At 55.4% G+C, this 16,606-nt stretch overlaps 2 protein-coding genes across 7 annotated transcripts in view; both read right to left on the reverse strand.

The window, feature by feature from the left end:
• Positions 1-16,606, reverse strand: part of TRPM8 (transient receptor potential cation channel subfamily M member 8) — a 474,483-nt gene that overhangs the window by 430,684 nt on the left and 27,193 nt on the right. The gene's annotated exons all lie outside the window — the stretch shown is intronic.
• Positions 3,433-6,540, reverse strand: GBX2 (gastrulation brain homeobox 2). Its single transcript, XM_083589825.1, has 2 exons — positions 6,008-6,540; positions 3,433-4,767 (listed from the first exon to the last, which is right to left on the reverse strand). Exons 1-2 carry the CDS (start codon positions 6,513-6,515, stop codon positions 4,241-4,243), a joined length of 1,035 nt encoding a protein of 344 aa, XP_083445951.1. The 5' UTR covers positions 6,516-6,540; the 3' UTR covers positions 3,433-4,240.

Below are 16,606 nucleotides of genomic sequence, written 5' to 3' on the forward strand. Positions count from 1 at the left end.
GCCGCGGGGTGGGAACGAGGAGAGAGAGAGAGGCCTGGCTGTTCTGCGGAGAGCAGGAGTCCGAGCGCAGCCTGGTGCGCATCCCTAGCCAGGAAGCCCCAGAGGTGCGCAGCGGGGAGGCCTGATCCCGGGAGCTGGGAGAAGAGACCCGGAGCCGGAGCGGGGTTGGCGCGGAGGGAAGCCCTCTTTCCCTCGGTCCTTTCGAGGAGACCCCAGCTGGCCCTCCAGTTGAAGGGCAGCAGAGTCGGACTCCCCTCCAAGCCCTTCATCCCGGCGCCGGCTGCGAGAGAGAAAGAGGCTGGCGGCTGGTTTTGCACTCTCTTCCTGGGAAGACCAAACTTTCCTTTACTTTCTGTCAGGGTCGGAGAAATGGTCTCCTTGCTCGCCCTCCGCCTTCCCTTGTCCAGAGGCACCTTTGCCCAGCGCCATCCAGTTTCTCTTCCGGGGCCGCAGTTCTCGGTGCATCCTAAAAACCTGAATAAGATTTATTTATTTATCCCCAAATGGGAGATTTCGTTCCTTTTCCCTTTCCCGAAATAGAACATTCTGAATCCCGCTCTTTGTGGTTTAAAAACGAATTCGTTCTCCTGCCGCAGAGCTGCGTTAAATGGCACGACAATTAGCTGTAGAGTAAAAAGACGGTTGTTGGTTGCTGGCTTGCTTGTTATTTCTAAAGGGAGAAAGAAGACCCGAACCCGAGTATTTCTAATCAAATGTTAAAAGAAGCGGCTCTCGTGTTGGGTTTGCTGGCTGAGAGCGGGGCGGTCCCGGCGCCTTTTCCAGCTTGGCCCTCGGGGTTCTTGCTGGGACGGGGCCGCGAGGGCTTTGTAATGATTTGATGTGCAGATGTAAGTGAAATTTATTGTAACAACAAATATAGGGATGTCAAAGCCCAGCTCTGGATTAAAGCAGGCAGCCCAAGGTGGGGGGGAGTGTATTAATTTCAAACAGCATCAGAGGCCAGTGTCTATTAGCGCGAGCTATTCTTCAGGCCCCCCCATCAGAATTAATCATTGAGAGTTAATTTGAAGCGCAGACAAGTTGCTGTTAATTTAGTGCGGGGAGGATGGGATGGAATAAAAAGCTGAGGTGCCGGCCAAGCCTCTTGGGTCTCATTAATCAGCGAGCTGAGACGGCCTGGCTTGATTACAATTTGCAAAAAAATTCATTAGAGCCTGGGCGATTGACAATTTTTCTCTCTGCCTGTGATCTGACTCATTAGGCAGCCAAATGAAAGCCAGGATGGTGATGATGACAGCTATCAACCCCCCTCGCTTGTTTATCTTCTTGGCTTCTGCCTCTGCCTTGGTGGCTCCCACTCCGGGGCTTTTCCTGACCCTGCCTGGATGCAGCACAACACGCCCCCCCCCCCCGCCTCTGCCCGGTCGCTTCAGATTATTGTCTGAGGGGGGGCGAGAAGTCGGCGGTCCTCCGCCGCCTGCTCGGGCTCTTGCGCCTTCCTCTTGCTCGCTCTCCCACCACCCCCTGGTCTTCCTATTTCCTCGCCCTTGTGTTGGAGGGGGCGGGGGCCGAGCAGCTCTTTCGCAGCGGGGCAAACGGGTCTTTGGGTGGCGGCTGCTTCAGCGCCAAAGAGCTGCAAAAAGAGGCGGAAAGATCCGACCATTTGCCCCGTCTGTGTGCCGGAATGTAGCATTTCCTTTCCTTTCCCCACAAAACGCAGGTGCTTGGGCTAGAATGTAAAAGTTGACCCCTGCCCTTTTCCATATGCGCCTTTAAAGCTTTGACAGCCCGTTCCTCCAACTTAAAAGTTATTTTTGGTGTGTGTAGCATGTATATGCATATATGTGTGTACATGATTACTCTGATTATCCAGAAAGAGGCAGCATCCATACATAGTTGCCTGCTTCTGGGTAACCAGAGTTCGCATCCATGGAGAGCTGGGCTTGTGCGGATACGGCACACGTGTCGACTCGGCCGCCTGGGATCCTGGCTCTCTTTCGCTCCAGGGCTGCACCTCGGCGCCCGCCATCAAAGCCGCTCCACACGCCGGCAAGGGAAGACTAAGGCCGACTTCAGCTCGCCTCTCTGCCTCGGCAGAAGCAAATTATTTCACTCTGAAGGCGAATTCCTGTGCAGCTCAGCCGCGGACGCTCGCCTGGGAAGTCGGGAGCCCCGACCTCTCGGACATCGCACTTCAGAAACCCAGAACACAACCGCGTCGTTTTTTAAAAAAATGTTAATGCAAAACATGCAGATCTGGCTACTTAGTTGGAAACGTGAAGATGGTGATGAAATTTCCACGCCAAGAGCATCTTACAGGAGCAGAACTCGCGACGAGGCGCCTTTGCAGAGCTGCCTTTCCAGGCTGTGCAAACGAAATTCCACACCTTACAAAACGATGTAGTGAAAGTGATAGAATTCTGTCCCTCTGCGACCGGCCTCCTTCGAGCCCAGGCCGGACCCTGCGCTGCTCTCTCCGTCCCGGGAAGGAAGGGGCGCTTGGCATCTCGGCCTCCTTTGCCCGCTCTCCCCCTTCAGCTTTCATTTTCACGCGTCTTGACTGGCGCCGGGTGGACCAGGGGCCTCCATCGCGTTTCCAAAGCGCTTTCCCGCAGGCGAGTCCGGGCAATTCTTCCGGCTTCTCCCGGCACCCAAAAGCGCCTTCTCCACACCCGCCTTTCCCGCTCCTCTTTGCCCTCCCGCCGCAGATCCTGAGCTTGGGCGAATCCCTTTGCAGCCTCGTCAGAACACCGAGGCGCCTCTTTCTCCGCGCATCTGCTGAGGCAGAAAGCAGCGCACCGTCCTTCGTGTGGACAGAAGGAGCGGGCCAAGTGGGAGCGGAGCAGGGAGGGTGGCGGGCCGCCCCGCTTGGCTCCCGCCGAGCCCGCCTCCCTTTCTTCCCGGCAAGCCGCCCTCCCCGCGCCCCAGCCCATTCCCTTGGATTTGGGTCTGCAGAGCCCTTTCCCATCCCCTCGCAGCCCGGAATGAAAGCGGAGCTGTCCGCGGTCGGCTGCGCGGAGCTGGGGTAGGCGCGCCTGCAGTTCTTATCCGGAGGGGCGGGAAGGGCTCCCTCACCCGACAACTGAAAGGGGTGGGTGTCCCCCTTCCATGGAAGCCGGAATATCGCGTCCTCCTGCCCACGGCACCCACGGCTCTTCCAACCCGTCCCCTGCAGTGGGAACGAACCCTCCCCCGGTTCTTCCGACGAGCCTGAGGTGAGGCGGGTTACTAATCCGGAGCCCCCTCCCCCCCCCCGCATGTGCTTTTGGCTGCACGGAGGAGGAGACCTCCCCGCTGGCGTCTGGTCCGGCGGCAGCTCCAGCTTTTGGGGCGCTTTTTTCTCCTCCCCGCTCGGAGGAAAGCGCCTTGCCGGCCCTCGCGCGCCAAGAAGCCTCGCCAGACGCGCAGAAGGAAGGACAGCTGGGTCACTCTGGGCATTTCCCCCTTTTTCTTCCTTTTCTTTTTTCAGCTTTTTATTTATAACATTACTGTGTTTCATTTCGTTTTCATAACTTAAGAAAAAAGCGTAAACTACATTTGAAATAAATTAATGCAACACAATAGAACAACAACCAAAAATAAAAAGGTCGTGCATTTGAAATAGGAAAGGAACATGGCTTAGGCGAGGCAACCAAGTCGAGAGAAGGCCAGAACTTTAAATAAAATGGGGAAATCAATGCGGGGGGGGAGGGATCCACCTGAAGAATGCCTCATTCGCGCTCAGCCTTCCGCCGCAACCAAAAAGAAAAAAAGAAGGGGAGGGAAGGAGGGAGAAAAGAAGCAGCAGCAGCAAAAATTAAACCGGTCCTTTTCGTCTTATTTTCTCTCCCGAAAGAAACGGGGCGGGGGAACATCTCCCTTCCCCGCCCCAAAGTCCGCAGTTCTGGAATGTAAGACTTGACGCCGCCGCCCCTTTGGTCCTGTCTCAGTCAAAATCCCGCAGCCGAGATCCAGCGCTCTATATACAAAGTTCGGGCAGTCTAATAAATAGGTAAATCGTCTTTTCCGGGCTTGCCAGACTCCCGCTCCGGAACCCGACCGCGCCAAGGCACAGTCTGCGCCTCGCGGGAAAGTTCGTCTTCGGTTTGGCGGTGGAGGGACCGAGAGAAAGAGAGCCAGATGGAGGGCTCTCCCCGGAGCCCGGGCTGGATTTGAAGGGAGGCGCGCGTTTGCTTGCTTGCGTGTTTGCTTTCCTCCAAACTTTGCCCGGGAGGGGACCGAGGAAGAAGGTGGCCTTTCCCCTCCCTCTCTCCGTCTCTCTCTTTCCCCTCCCCCTCGCTCAGGGCCTGGCCTGCTCCAGCTGCTGATGTTGACTCCTGATGGCGAACCTGCTGACGTGGACGGGGATGGGCACGACGATCTTGGGGTTCCGCGAGGGCTCCCCGGTCTTGGAGTTGGCGTTGCCGGCTTTCACCCGTTTCCACTTGGCGCGCCGGTTCTGGAACCAGATCTTGACCTGCACCTCGCTGAGCTTGAGCGCGTGCGCGATCTGCGAGCGCTCCGTCAGCGACAGGTACTTCTTGCAGTGGAACTCCTTCTCCAGCTCCAGCAGCTGCTCGCTGGTGAAGGCCGTCCGCCGCCGCCGGTTCTTGCCCGTCGACGTGGTGCTGTTGGCGCTGGCCGAGCTGGGGCCGCCCTCCTCCAGCCCGTGGCCCGAGTCGTCCTCCTTGTGCGCCGCGGGGCCGGGCAGGTTGTCGTCGGAGCTGTAGTCGAGGTCGCTGTCCATGGAGAAGCTCTCTTCCTTGCCCTTGGCCTCCTCCTCCGCCGCCTTGGCGTCCTCCTTCCCCGACGCGCCTCGGACGGGCCCTGCGGGGAAGCCAGAAAGAGCACCGCGCGTTACTCCTTGCGCCTCTCCCTTTCCCCGCCCGCCGCCCCGTCCCTCGCCTGGCGGTGTTGGAAACAAGCAGGACGGCAGCAGCGGGGAGCGGGGGCAGCGAGAGAGAGCCCCGGCCTGCCTCCGGAAGAAACTTTCCTTCCCTTGGGTCCCCGAATCTGCCGCGGCGTCAGCTCCGGGGAGGCGCAGGCCGCTGCACCCCATCCGCCAAGCGGACTCTCTCCACCGAGAAATGGCCGCGGGGTTCGCTGGGTGTCAGGCCGAGATAAGCCGTGTCGTGGTGAACGCCGCCGGGCGACCATAGCCCGACGGCGATCTCTGCAAATGGCCCCTTGGCGAAGCAGAGTCGAGGCCTGCCGGGCCAAGACGCCGCTCTTTCCCAGCCCAAGAAGGGCGGCTTAGTTTTGAAGCGGGCAGCGCCGCCGGAAATAACTCGAAGCAGCTCGAAGCCTCCCTCCCTCTTCCCAAGGCCCTTCGACGGCTGGGCAAGGGCGTCCCCGGGGAGGGGCGCTTCCTCCCCGCCCGCCGCCTCTCTCCCTCCAACTCTTGGGAGAACAGTCACTCAGGCCAGTGAAGGGCTTGCTTTACTGGGCCTCAATGTTTGGCTTTTTCTTTGACAAGGCTGCGGCATTACCCCGCTCAGACCCCTTCCTGGTCGCTCCCGAAGTGATTTAAAAGGAGCAGCAAGAGCAGCAGCAAAAACGCCACCAAGAGCTTGAGCAGCAGCCCCAGAAGGGAGCATTTCGGGGCCTGCACCAGCCCTTCCTGAACTGGAGAAACGGGACGGAAAGGCTGAAACATTCAAACCAATCCGTACAAATGGGGCCACTTCAATTTCCAGTGTGTGACTCGGCGACTGAATTCCCGAGTCTCCTTGGAAGAAGGCCCGGCCCTCCTCTGCGCCCGGGCTGCCCCCCACCCAGACGGCTTAACTCTGCCCAGGGTGTCCTTTCAACTTCAGGAAGCTTCCAAAAAGCGACGCTCCGAAACGGAACCTCGGCAGCAGGGTGTTGTTTAATTGATCCGATTCCCGCCCCAGAAAGGATAAATGTGGATTAAATTTGGCCGGGGGAAGGCGAGATCACCAGCTAACCTTTGGAGGACAACCACCTGGTGTGGCCGCTGCAACAAACCCAAGCCCAAGGTCCGCGAGTGGGGAGTTGGGGTCGCGCCACGGAACCCCCTCCCCGCCCCGCCGCCCGTTTGACTCACCGAGGGACGCCTGCACCGCTTCGGAGGCCGAGAAGGCCAGCAGAGAGCCCTCCTTGGCCAGGAACGCCTTGCCGTCTTCGGCCTCGGCCTGCAGGCCGTCCGCCTTGTCGAAGGTGCCCTGGAGCGCCGGCGGGGCGAACTTCCTGGCCGCCTCCTGGTGCTGCGCCGAGGCGGAAAAGGTGCCGGGCAGCGTGGCCATGAGCGTGGACGTGAGCGCCATGCCCTGCGCCAGGCTGGAGCAGAAGCTGGCGGGCAGGCTGGGCATCTGCGCGTGGTGGTGCCCGTGCGAGGGCGGCAGCGCCGGCTGGGGCAGCGCGGCCGGGGGCGGGGGCGGCGGGGGCGGCAGCACCACGGGCCGGTAGGGCATGAACATGGGGTAGCCCGTGTAGACGAAGTGGCCCGGGCTGGGCTGCGGCGGACTGCCGATGAGCGAGTCTATGCTGAAGGCAGTGCTGCTTCCCAGAGGGCGCGGCATCATCATGAGCGACGGCGGAAAGGCTGCACTCATAGAGGCGCTGCGGGGCCGGCGGGCGCGTCAGGCGGGAAGCTGGACGGGGCGGCGGGGCGCCTGCGGGGCCGGCGAGGGCGGGCAAGCGGAGCCGCGGCGGCGGCGGCGGCGCAGGAGGCTCAGCGCGGACTGTGCCTGGCCGGGGCCGAGCGGCATCGGGGCGCGGGGCCCTGCTCCAGTCCGGCGCGCTGCTCGGGATCCGGCGGCCGGGCGGCGCTCCCTCGCTGGACTCGGCTTGGTGCGGGCGCGGCTGCCGGGCTGCTGGACTGGCTCCCCCGCCTGGGTTGCTGGGCGAGCGCCGTGCCCCGATCTCCGTCTGGCGCGCTCCGTCGCTCCCTCCCGGGCGCCGGCAGAACCTTTGAATCGCGCTCTTCTTTCTCATTCACATTTTGCCAGCCTTGGACCCTTCCCGGCCCCACGTGGACGCCTGCGCCTCTCGCCATTGGCCGCGGAGATGCAAGGAGGAAAGCGCGCGCGGCGTGTGTGTGTGTGTGTGTGTGGCGCAGTGTGGGGAGAAGCAGCGAGAGACGGGCTGGTGGCCCCGCCCCTCCGCGCCCCCTCCCTCCTCCCGTCCAGCAGAAGGGAGCCGCCAGCAGCGCGACGGCCCCGGAATCGGGGTGCGGAGGCTACCTCGGTGGGAAGCTCCCTGCCAGCCAGACGCGCGCGGTCCGGGGGCTTGGGCTGGGGCAGCAGGACGAGGGGAGTCCGCGCGCGTCTGCGGGGCTATCACGTTCCCGGCACCTTGCGGGTCACTTGGCCCCGACGTAGCTCTGCAGCAACGGAGGCTCGGTGGGGTTTGAGGGTTTGGGTGCTCTTTTGGGGTTCCTTTTCCGTTTATCCCCTTGAGTGATGGCGGGGATGACCCCCCGAAGTTAGCTGCTGTTCGTGTCCTCAAAAACTCTCGTCACGTTTTGAAACCACGCAGCCACGCATTGATACACACCTTGTGGGAACAGGCTGGCCGGCTGCTTTCGCCTCTCCAGCTTAGGAGTCCCTACTGATCTTCCTTGGCCCTCCTGCTCCCTTTCAACCTTTGGGGGGGGGTAGGTAAAAGAGGTGAAGGATCCGCGCGTGTAAAATGAGTCGTGTGAATGACCTTTAGGAAGCGAAGAAGTCGGGCGGCGCGTCAAGGAGCTAAGCAACCACGAGCGGCCCCCACGACGGAGGGAGAGGGACCTTGAAGCAGAGACGAGCCATCGAAGCAGATCGTGCTTTTGCAGTGGAGATTTAACGACGGCAAACGGGCAGAAATCTCTTTTGGAGGCGCTAACAAGATAACGATCAGAGAGAAATGGGGCCCGTTAGGCGGGTAATAGGAATTTCTTTACATGCGTAGTTAATTGGAAAATAAAGACCGATCGATATTTATGAATGTATCGATCCAACCCTTTGTAGATCCAGCCCTTTCTTTATCCCCCTCCCCCTTTCCCCTTCAGTCTCTTGACTCCACAACATCGCTGGGGAGTAAATGCCTTCTCCCAGCTCAGGCCCTTGGCAAACTCAGTTGGCCCGCGAGACCAAGCTGGGCGAAGGTTCACAAGTGGCCTCCGGAGGCGCCTCGGACCCCAGCAGCCCCTCCCAGAGAGAGGAAAGAGCCCCGCCCCAAATACGCCTCTTTTCTCCAGCCGGGCACCTTGGGGCCCAACCGGGCACGGAAGGAGGACGACAAAGAGGGCTGGCTGGGGGGGGGGGCGGCGCAGGGAGGGGCCCCACCCGCTTCCCCATGGAGCAGGCATCCCTAAACTCGTCCCTCCAGATGTTTTAGGACTACAATTCCCATCATCCCTGACCACTGGTCCTGTTAGCTAGGGATGCTGGGAGTTGTAGTCCCAAAAAACAGCTGGAGGGCCGAGTTTGGGGATGCCTGCCTCGGAGCACGAGTGGGACCCCTCCCAAGCCCCCGCCTACCGCTTTCGCAGTGGGGTGAAACCCTCTTTCCACCCGGAGGTTCAGCGTGCCGGGGAAACGAGAAATGCATCTGGCGAGAGGCGCCTGGAGATGGGCGGGGGTTCTGCCCCCCTCCCTGCCTCGGACGGGGCGTCCTCGCTCTTTTCTGCGCGGGCGGCGGGACTGCAAGACAGACATCTAGAGCCGCCGGAGCCCCGGGGGGGGGGGAGACCCGGGCTGGGGCTTCTGTCATCCGATGTTTAACTGCTTAGAAAACGAGCGGAGCTGCGAGCTGCTTGTAAAACAGGGTCCCAGACGCGGTTAGCCGCGATTAACCAAAATCGATCCCAGGCTCCTTAAAAACTCTCTGCAGTGCATTTAACGTCGGACGACTGCGGCTCATAAAAGCGCCCTGCAGCCTCCCAAGCAGCCGCGACGGGAGGCGGGTGGCCCGGGCAGGACGGACCGTCTGGCAGCAGCAGCAGCAGCAGCGCGGGCGAGGCGGCGGCTCTTTCCTGGCTCTTGAGACGGGCTCGCCGGCTTCGCGCTGGCAATGTGGAGCCTGCCGCAAGCAGCAGCCGCCTTTGGGCTCCCGGAGGGCAAACTTTTCCCCCGGCCCTGGACCCCGCGGGCCCCTCCTCGGCCCCCGGCAGGTGCAGCGGGCGATCTCCGCTCCTGCGACGGGGCGGCCGGGCGCGGCTCCGCGGGGCGGGGATGGGGGAGTCGAGACTGAATGGTGCCCTTCCCTGAGGGGAAGAGGGAGGGGGGCGGCTCCTCTGGTATTATTAATTAGCCGTAATTTTCAGGCTCTTTCGAATGGACGGCTTCTTCCATCACCCAGGCAGCTTTTGGCTGCTGTCTCAGTGGTCCCGGCAAACTTTCCTTTGAGGAAAACCTGAGCGCCCTCCCCCATCCAAGTTTGCCTGAAAGTGACCAGGGTGGGTGTCACAAAGGGGTTCTTGTGGGGTTTTTTGTTTTTATTTTTTTAAAAACCCTCCCCCCACCATCAGATACACCAATTTGCAAGGAGCAAAAGGCACTGAACCTTCAGCTTTTCTTTTTTTTTTCTAAAAAGGCAACTATTTTATTCACGCTTTTATAAATGGAGGATGGAGGGGGGTGCAGAAAGAAAGAAAATTCCGAAATGCCCCAAATAGACTCCATGTGGCCTTAAAGTGAAGGCAGCCCCTCCTTTGAAAGCGGCTCCTGCAATTATGTTCGCGAGTTATTCACTCGCCGGGCGGAATTAAAAGGGACGGAGCCTGCTCCCTTTTCACGGGCGGGCCTCTCATGTTTGGCTTTTCAAAGCCCTTCCAACACGATGTCTTTCTTGAGGACAAAAGGCAGGACAGGGCGGAGGAAAAAAAAGGCTCCAAACTTGTAAATTGAACGTCAAGGGAACTTTTAAACAATTTAGAGCCCATAAATAATGATAAAGGAACCTGGCAAAAAGGCAAACCCATTCAATTAATGGAGATTCTCAAGCAAAGATCAAGTGGTTTATTAAAGCGAATAATAAAAAATAAGAAAGGGGAACTGACTTGCATTCTTCTAGCTTGGAACACTTTGCCTTTTTAAAAAAATGTGGACAGCCACTGGCTTTTCCTAAAGACTCGGGGGCGGAGGAAGAGGGGGGCGGAATGAGCAAGGAAAATAAACTTTTTCACCGATTCTTTTTCTTTTCCGAGCTGAATAGAAGTGCCTCTCTGTTGTTGGAATGGCTCTTTTCCCTTTCCTTTCTTGTTTGCAAGTTGGAATTGGCCACTTGGCAATTCAGGAAGATCTCTTTTAAGGTGCTTTACTTAAATGTTCTGAGTTCCATATCTGCTTTTTCAACATTTGACGTTATAAAATAAGAATTTTAAGACCTCCGGGTCACGCTTTTTCCAAAAGGAGGGAGAAAGAACACTGGCTCTTTAAGTGCGAGCATGTTTTAAAACTCTGTCTCCCCTCCCCCTTCGTCATTTATATTTGCTCATTTGGGATTCAGATTATGCGCAGGCTTTGCCTTTGACTCCTTGACAACAACCCCCCTCTCTTAAATTTGAGTCTGGATTTTCTCTTGGCGTTTCACTAATGGCTGGGGTGGAGTTGTCGGATAACAGATTAGGGAGTGACCATTTCGAGTGGAGTAATGGATCACTCTGCCTCATTCGTCCCATGTCCCACCGGCTCTTCCCCTCTTGATTGCCTTAAAAATAACTTCTAATTCTAATATTTTAAGAAATTAATTTATAAAGCGATCCAAAGATTTTAAAGGGGGGGGGGAAATCTAGTATGTGTATATACGTTTTCGTTTGTAGATAGCCTGGCTCTTGCCCCCACATTTACAGGACCGAGGATATAAAATTGCTGGTTTCCCTCCCCGATGTGTAACGAATCCATAGGAAGCGGGAGGAGCAGTTTGCGCTTCAGTCGAGAGCAACGTGCCCGGGGGGGTTTTCTTCCCTCGCGGTCGCCCAGAGCCCCCACCGCCACGCCAAAAAACACCAACCCACGGCGGGTGCAACTTCTCGGAGGCGGCGAGCGAATGGCAAGGCGGAAGGGATCGGGATCGAGAGAAAAGTCATTTCTTGGGGACGAGGCTGCGGAAAGAGGAAAACTGGGCGGGCGGGCGGGGAGAGGAAAAGGTGCCCTCCGAGTTCCTTCGGGAGCGCCCCGCCGAGTCGCCAGCTGCGCCGGCCTCCGCCCGCTTCTGATCAGGGACCGGGGCGCTGGCCTCCTCCGTGCCCGAGAAAGGCTGGAGGGCCGCGCCGGCGCCCGCAGAGCCAAGTCCCCGACGAGGGAACCGCGCAACAGGGTCTCCACGAGCCCCGCGACTCGGAGCCGGGAGTCCCACGCGACCCTTGACCCGCTCGGGGGCTCCGCTGTGTTCATAGCATCCTATGCCCAGCATAGGATCCAGCCCAGCAGGAGACGGGCGCGCAGGCGAGGCGGCCTCCCTGGCCAGGTCCCTCGCGCCCACGCAAGAGAGCAGTCGTGCTCCCCGCCAAGTTGATGGGCGCTGCCCTTCCGAGGGGGCGGGCGGGACGGGGCTTCTGCCGCCCGGCTTATTTTAGTGGGCGCCCCTGGCCGCCTCCCGCAGCGGGGCTCTGGGAGCTCGGGCCGGGCAGGCAGCGACGGAGCCTTTCGGGGTGGGGGGAACAGGCATTTGAGGGGAGGAAAATGGCCCCGGGGAAAAGAAGCCGGGGCTCCGTCGAAGGGCTGCTCTCCCGGCAGGCCGCGCCCAGCAGAGCCCGCCAGCCCCGACTGCCCGGCTCCCCGGGAAGTAGCGTCTGCGCCGGCGGCGGGTTCGCTCTGGAGAGGGAAAGAGCGGGAGAAAAGAGCAGCGTCTCCTCTCCTCTCCGAAGGCCGCCCGGGAAGCGCGCAGAGCCCCTCTCGCCCTCTCTCGCCGCCCGCGGAGGCCTCTGGCCGGAGGGGCGGGGCTTGCTGGGCGGCCGCGCGAAGGAGGGCAGGCCGAGGAAGGCCTGCAGAGCCCGGGCTCCTCCGGGGACAGGCCGAGGCGGCCCCGGATCCCAGGAGCTGCGGCTCCTGCCTCGCTGCTCTGGGGCTTCTGCTGGAGACGGGGCCGCGGACTAGATCCGGCAGGAAGGAGCCTTTGGCGGCCAGGTGCCGCCCCACTGGAGGGATGCCGAGTCTGGCAGGGGCTGCAGAGGGTTGGACGAGGCGACCCTCGGGGTTCCTTCCACCTCCAGCGCAACTGGCGGAGGGCCAAAGGGGCCTCCGAGCGGGTTCAGTGAAGAGCCTGTGGCTCGCCTGGCACGGAGCCCCTCTTCTTGGCCCGGGCCAGAAAGGCTGCAGGAGGCGAGGCGGGCCGGAGCTGCCGCCGCCCGGGCTCGGCTTGGGTGGGGTTCCCGTTGAGTTCGCGATAGATCCGGCCGAAATCCCGAGGAATCCCCGCGGGAAGACGCGGCAGGAGTGAGCAGGAAACCTCATCCCGTGGAAAGGCGCCTGCAAGCGGGCTGGCCCTGATCCACGCGAGACACGTCGTCTCCTCCCTCTGCCTGGTCTTTCCAGCGTAGAATGGAGAATAGCCAGTGAAATACTGTACTCGCCTTTCCTAAATGAAGAGCAAACCTGCAGCTGCCCAAACCCAACTCCCAGCAACGAGCGCTCATTTCTCCCTTAACCTTAAGAAGGGAAAAGTGAAGAGGCCTTCTTCTGCCTAGGCTTTCAAGGATTCAAGGCTTTGTCTGTCCTCCTCCTTGTAAACAACAGAAGACCCTTCACTAAATAGTAGCACTTGAAATTTTGTACATATTTAAAGGAGAGAAACCCCCAGATCCTGAACACGTTTACATGTTTACCCGCTGGAGAGTGCAAAGAGAATTACTTTTATTATTTTATTTCGACAATTTATACACGGCTTCATTTCCAGTCGTTTCTAAGTAGCGCGCAGGAGACTCAATGCAATGAAACTAAAGGACGTGTGTTTAGGGTGGCAGCACTTGTCGGTGAGGTTTCTGCTTTGGGTCTGGAACTTCAGGCGCTGCGCGAAGGGAGCGTGTTGCTGAAAGAAGCTGCCTTTTTATCGCACATTTCCATGTGTCGCGATCCCCCTCGTTCAGTGCTCTGCAGTTTACTTACACAACATCTGCAGTGTTTGGTTGTTTTTGTTTTAAATATAGTCAATCGGTACCCGCAGCTGTTCTTCTTAGTTATTTCCTCCAGGGGACTGCATGGCCACCACATATTTATCAACCTGTGGCAAATGTTTGTTCTTTCTTCACCCCTTTTTGATTAACTGCCATAGCAAATTCTCAACTCCTCTCACCCATTTCTACCTGTTGATGCTGCAGTGTGGGAGAATTTTGGATTAAGACCACTACGATGGATTAAAACTGCAGCCAAGCTAAAAATTAGCTATAGTGTCTTCTCTGATATTTAACTTCTTCAGCACATTTACCATACCATAAATATGGTACCATAAATATTAATTGTTGAAGCAGGGAGTTAGCAAATCGATGAAAGCTATTGGAGCTGCATGTGAACTGAACTGAAACAGAAATTGCAACAAACCCACTTGTTCTCTCAAGTGTTGTGGTTTCCAACCCTTAAGATAAAAACTGGCCACATATATCTGGGATGCAAATGCCACTCAGGTCAACATCCGTGATCTATGACCCAAGAACATCTGCATAGCTTACTAGATCCTCTGGATGAGAGAGGTGTTCATATAGTTTTCCAGAGTCTCTAGATTAGAGGTTCATGTCCTCTGCTTCACTCCTACTTAGGCAAAGGAATGGACAGGTTTGCAAAATAAGTAAGTAAATGTAGCACTCCCACTGTTAATGCCTCCTTTCTTCAGAATTGCCTAGGACAGCATGTTTGCTGGGCTGTGAAATTTAGCAGAATTTAGCTGCTTTGGAAATCTGTGGTAGCATCATTTGAGAGTTAGTTGTGGGATAAGTCCCTCAGATAGACAATTCATGAGCATCAGACTGGGAAGAGAACTTCCCATATCACTGGGAGTGATGAGGCCTTTTGGCTTATACACCATAGCTGGCTATACAGCCTGGTCCAGGGTGGTATTGTTGCGTTTTAGCTCGGTACCAGCTTGCAGTCCTGACTGTGCAACTCCAAAGAGCTTTTGTGTGGCTGTTTTGAAAGCCCCTTAGCTGTTTCTTCTGTGCTGTGATTCAAAGGAGATGCAGAAAGTTGGGTCTAGCCCAGGCTGCTATTTCTCCCAGAGGTTCTGCGCACTGACTGCAGAAATAACTGTTTAATAGAATTATTATGTGAAAATATATTATTAGAGAGACAGAACCCCTTGAACAGATAACATGTTGAAATGATGATAAATCTGATACTTATCAAGAATCACAGCAGAAAAGGACCTCATCCAGCTAGCGCGAGTTATACCTGACTATTTATGCTGCCTAATAGCATGAGAAAGTTTGATGATAAAATGGCACATGAAATTCTAGGTTGGCAGCAAGTGCAAGATGAAGCATATCAGGAGACAATGAGTTCTACATGATGTTGAGTAAGAATTAACAAATCATTCCTTGCCATACCCTAGAAATAATAAGCTTCCTGTGCTGGCACTGAAGCAAAATGTAAAGGATAGATAAAGATACATATAGTTATAAATATATCCCACCCTTCAAGTATGTCCCAACACCATGCGCCAAACAAACGCAAATCTGTACAAGAAAACATTTCACAATGTTCTATCTGGTATGTTCACATCACATTTTGAAAACTGTTCACAGTTCTGATCACTAATGACATTAATGACAGAAAATACATGACAGAGATGGTTGTGGGATATTTTTAAAGGACAATGCAAACTCCAGAAGGTGGCTGTGTTAGTTCTTTGCAGAAAAAACAAGAGACCCGGGCTACCTTAAAAGCAGAGAGAGATTAGTTCTAGGGTCCATGGATTAGAATCCATTTCAGCAGCTGCACAATCTTCTCTTGTTTACAATATAATAACATTTATATACCGACTTCCCTGGGCATTACATTTGACCTCAACAGATCCCCTGTCCGCTTTCATGGACTGAATGAATGAATGAATGAATAAATAAATAGCTGCCAGTTGTGGATAACACTTTGTGCATCAATGAAGTGGGCTTCATCAACCCATGAGTGCTTATGCCACAGCAAATCTGTTAGTCTTCAATGTGCTGACCACAAAACTCTTGCTGCAGGCAACACAATGCAGATTATCAATCAATCAATCAATCAATCAATCAATCACCTTCAACCCTGAAGACAGGAGACAGTGAAGAAATAAGTATATAATTTAAGAATTTCCAGAGGGGTAACTGTTAGTATGTTACAGCAAATACAACAAAGCAGTCCTGTGGCACTTTAAAGACTAGCAAGTATGTTGTGGCATAAGCTTTTGTTGACGACAGCCCCCTTCAGTACTGGGATGAGGAACCTGTGGCCCTACAGATGTTGTTGAGTCTAACTTCCATCAATTCTAGCCAGCATGACCAATGGTCAAGGATGATGGTCAATTGTCTGTGGTGGGGGGATGCAGGTTATCTCTCTCTGGATTAGCAGAAAAGCCAAGAAGAGGAGGTGGCTTATTGCTTCATCTGTGGCAAGAACTAGAGCGCACTCGCTGAAAGCATGACAAGGTAAGTTTGAAACATAATTACTTCACCTTCTGCACTGCTATCCTGCTAAACTCACCTTTTCCACTAAGATTCTGGCATTATAAGAGACCTTTGCCATCAGAGGTAGCAGCAATAGGCCAAGAACATAACTTTAAAACAAAAAAGCAAACAAGTTGGGAACTGAGTCTTCTTTCAATCCTGCCACAATTGCTCAAAGGAAATTTGGAAATGAGGGCTTCAGCCGCCTCTTCACTTACAACATGCTCTGTGGTTAAAGGAATTCTGTTCTTTGACTGAGAACTGTCCTGTTTCATTTTGACTTTTATTTATTTAAGTCTCTAAGTGGTTTAAAATTGTACTGGTAAGGATGGTCCTTTCCAGTACAATTTTTGATTATGGGAGTTTAAAAGTTAGACCTGAGTTTAAAAGGTGGGGTGAGTCAGTGGGCTAGTTTGGACATTAACAGGTGGTCAATGTGATCACAGTTTTTAAAAGGCGATCCAAGAAATCACAGCCGGTTAGGTTAACATCTGCTCTGGGTAAATTAATGGAAAGCATTCTCCTGCCCAAACCTCTCTCCCGAACTCTTCTCCGAGGCTGGAAATATGTCTGACTGGGGGGGAAAGCTTGGCCAAGGGGTTCTATGACTTTGAAAGGGTAGGTCTACAACCTCTGGGTTCAGAAACAATATGCGCTTGGTGTGTTGGTAGGCAAAGTGTGGGTTATAAATCAAACCAAATAAATAAATAAATAAGCAAGCCTCTGATTATTGCTTACTGGGGTACTGTTGGATATATAGGCCCCTGGTTGGCCCCTGGGGACCCTTGGCCTGACCCTGCAGGGCTTTTTTTAAAAGCTCTTATGAGAGGTAATTGTGTCCCAAGTCCTGTGTTCTTCATATGATGTATTTTCTGCAATATTTGACTAAGATAATGGCATTACTGCCTGTCTGCCTGTCTGTTACAATGCCTTTTTCGTTTAATAAATGCTGCTCACTCTTAGGCAACAGCCTTATTCGCTTGAGCATGAAACATAAAACAGCTCTCTCCAGTTAAAGCACTACAGTATAAATTAATAAAAACCAGGACATTATATATTTAGACCTTCATATCTGTCTTATGTGACTACGTA

This window comes from Podarcis filfolensis (genome assembly GCF_964270895.1).
Source record: "Podarcis filfolensis genome assembly, chromosome: 1".
Lineage (NCBI taxonomy): Eukaryota > Metazoa > Chordata > Lepidosauria > Squamata > Lacertidae > Podarcis > Podarcis filfolensis.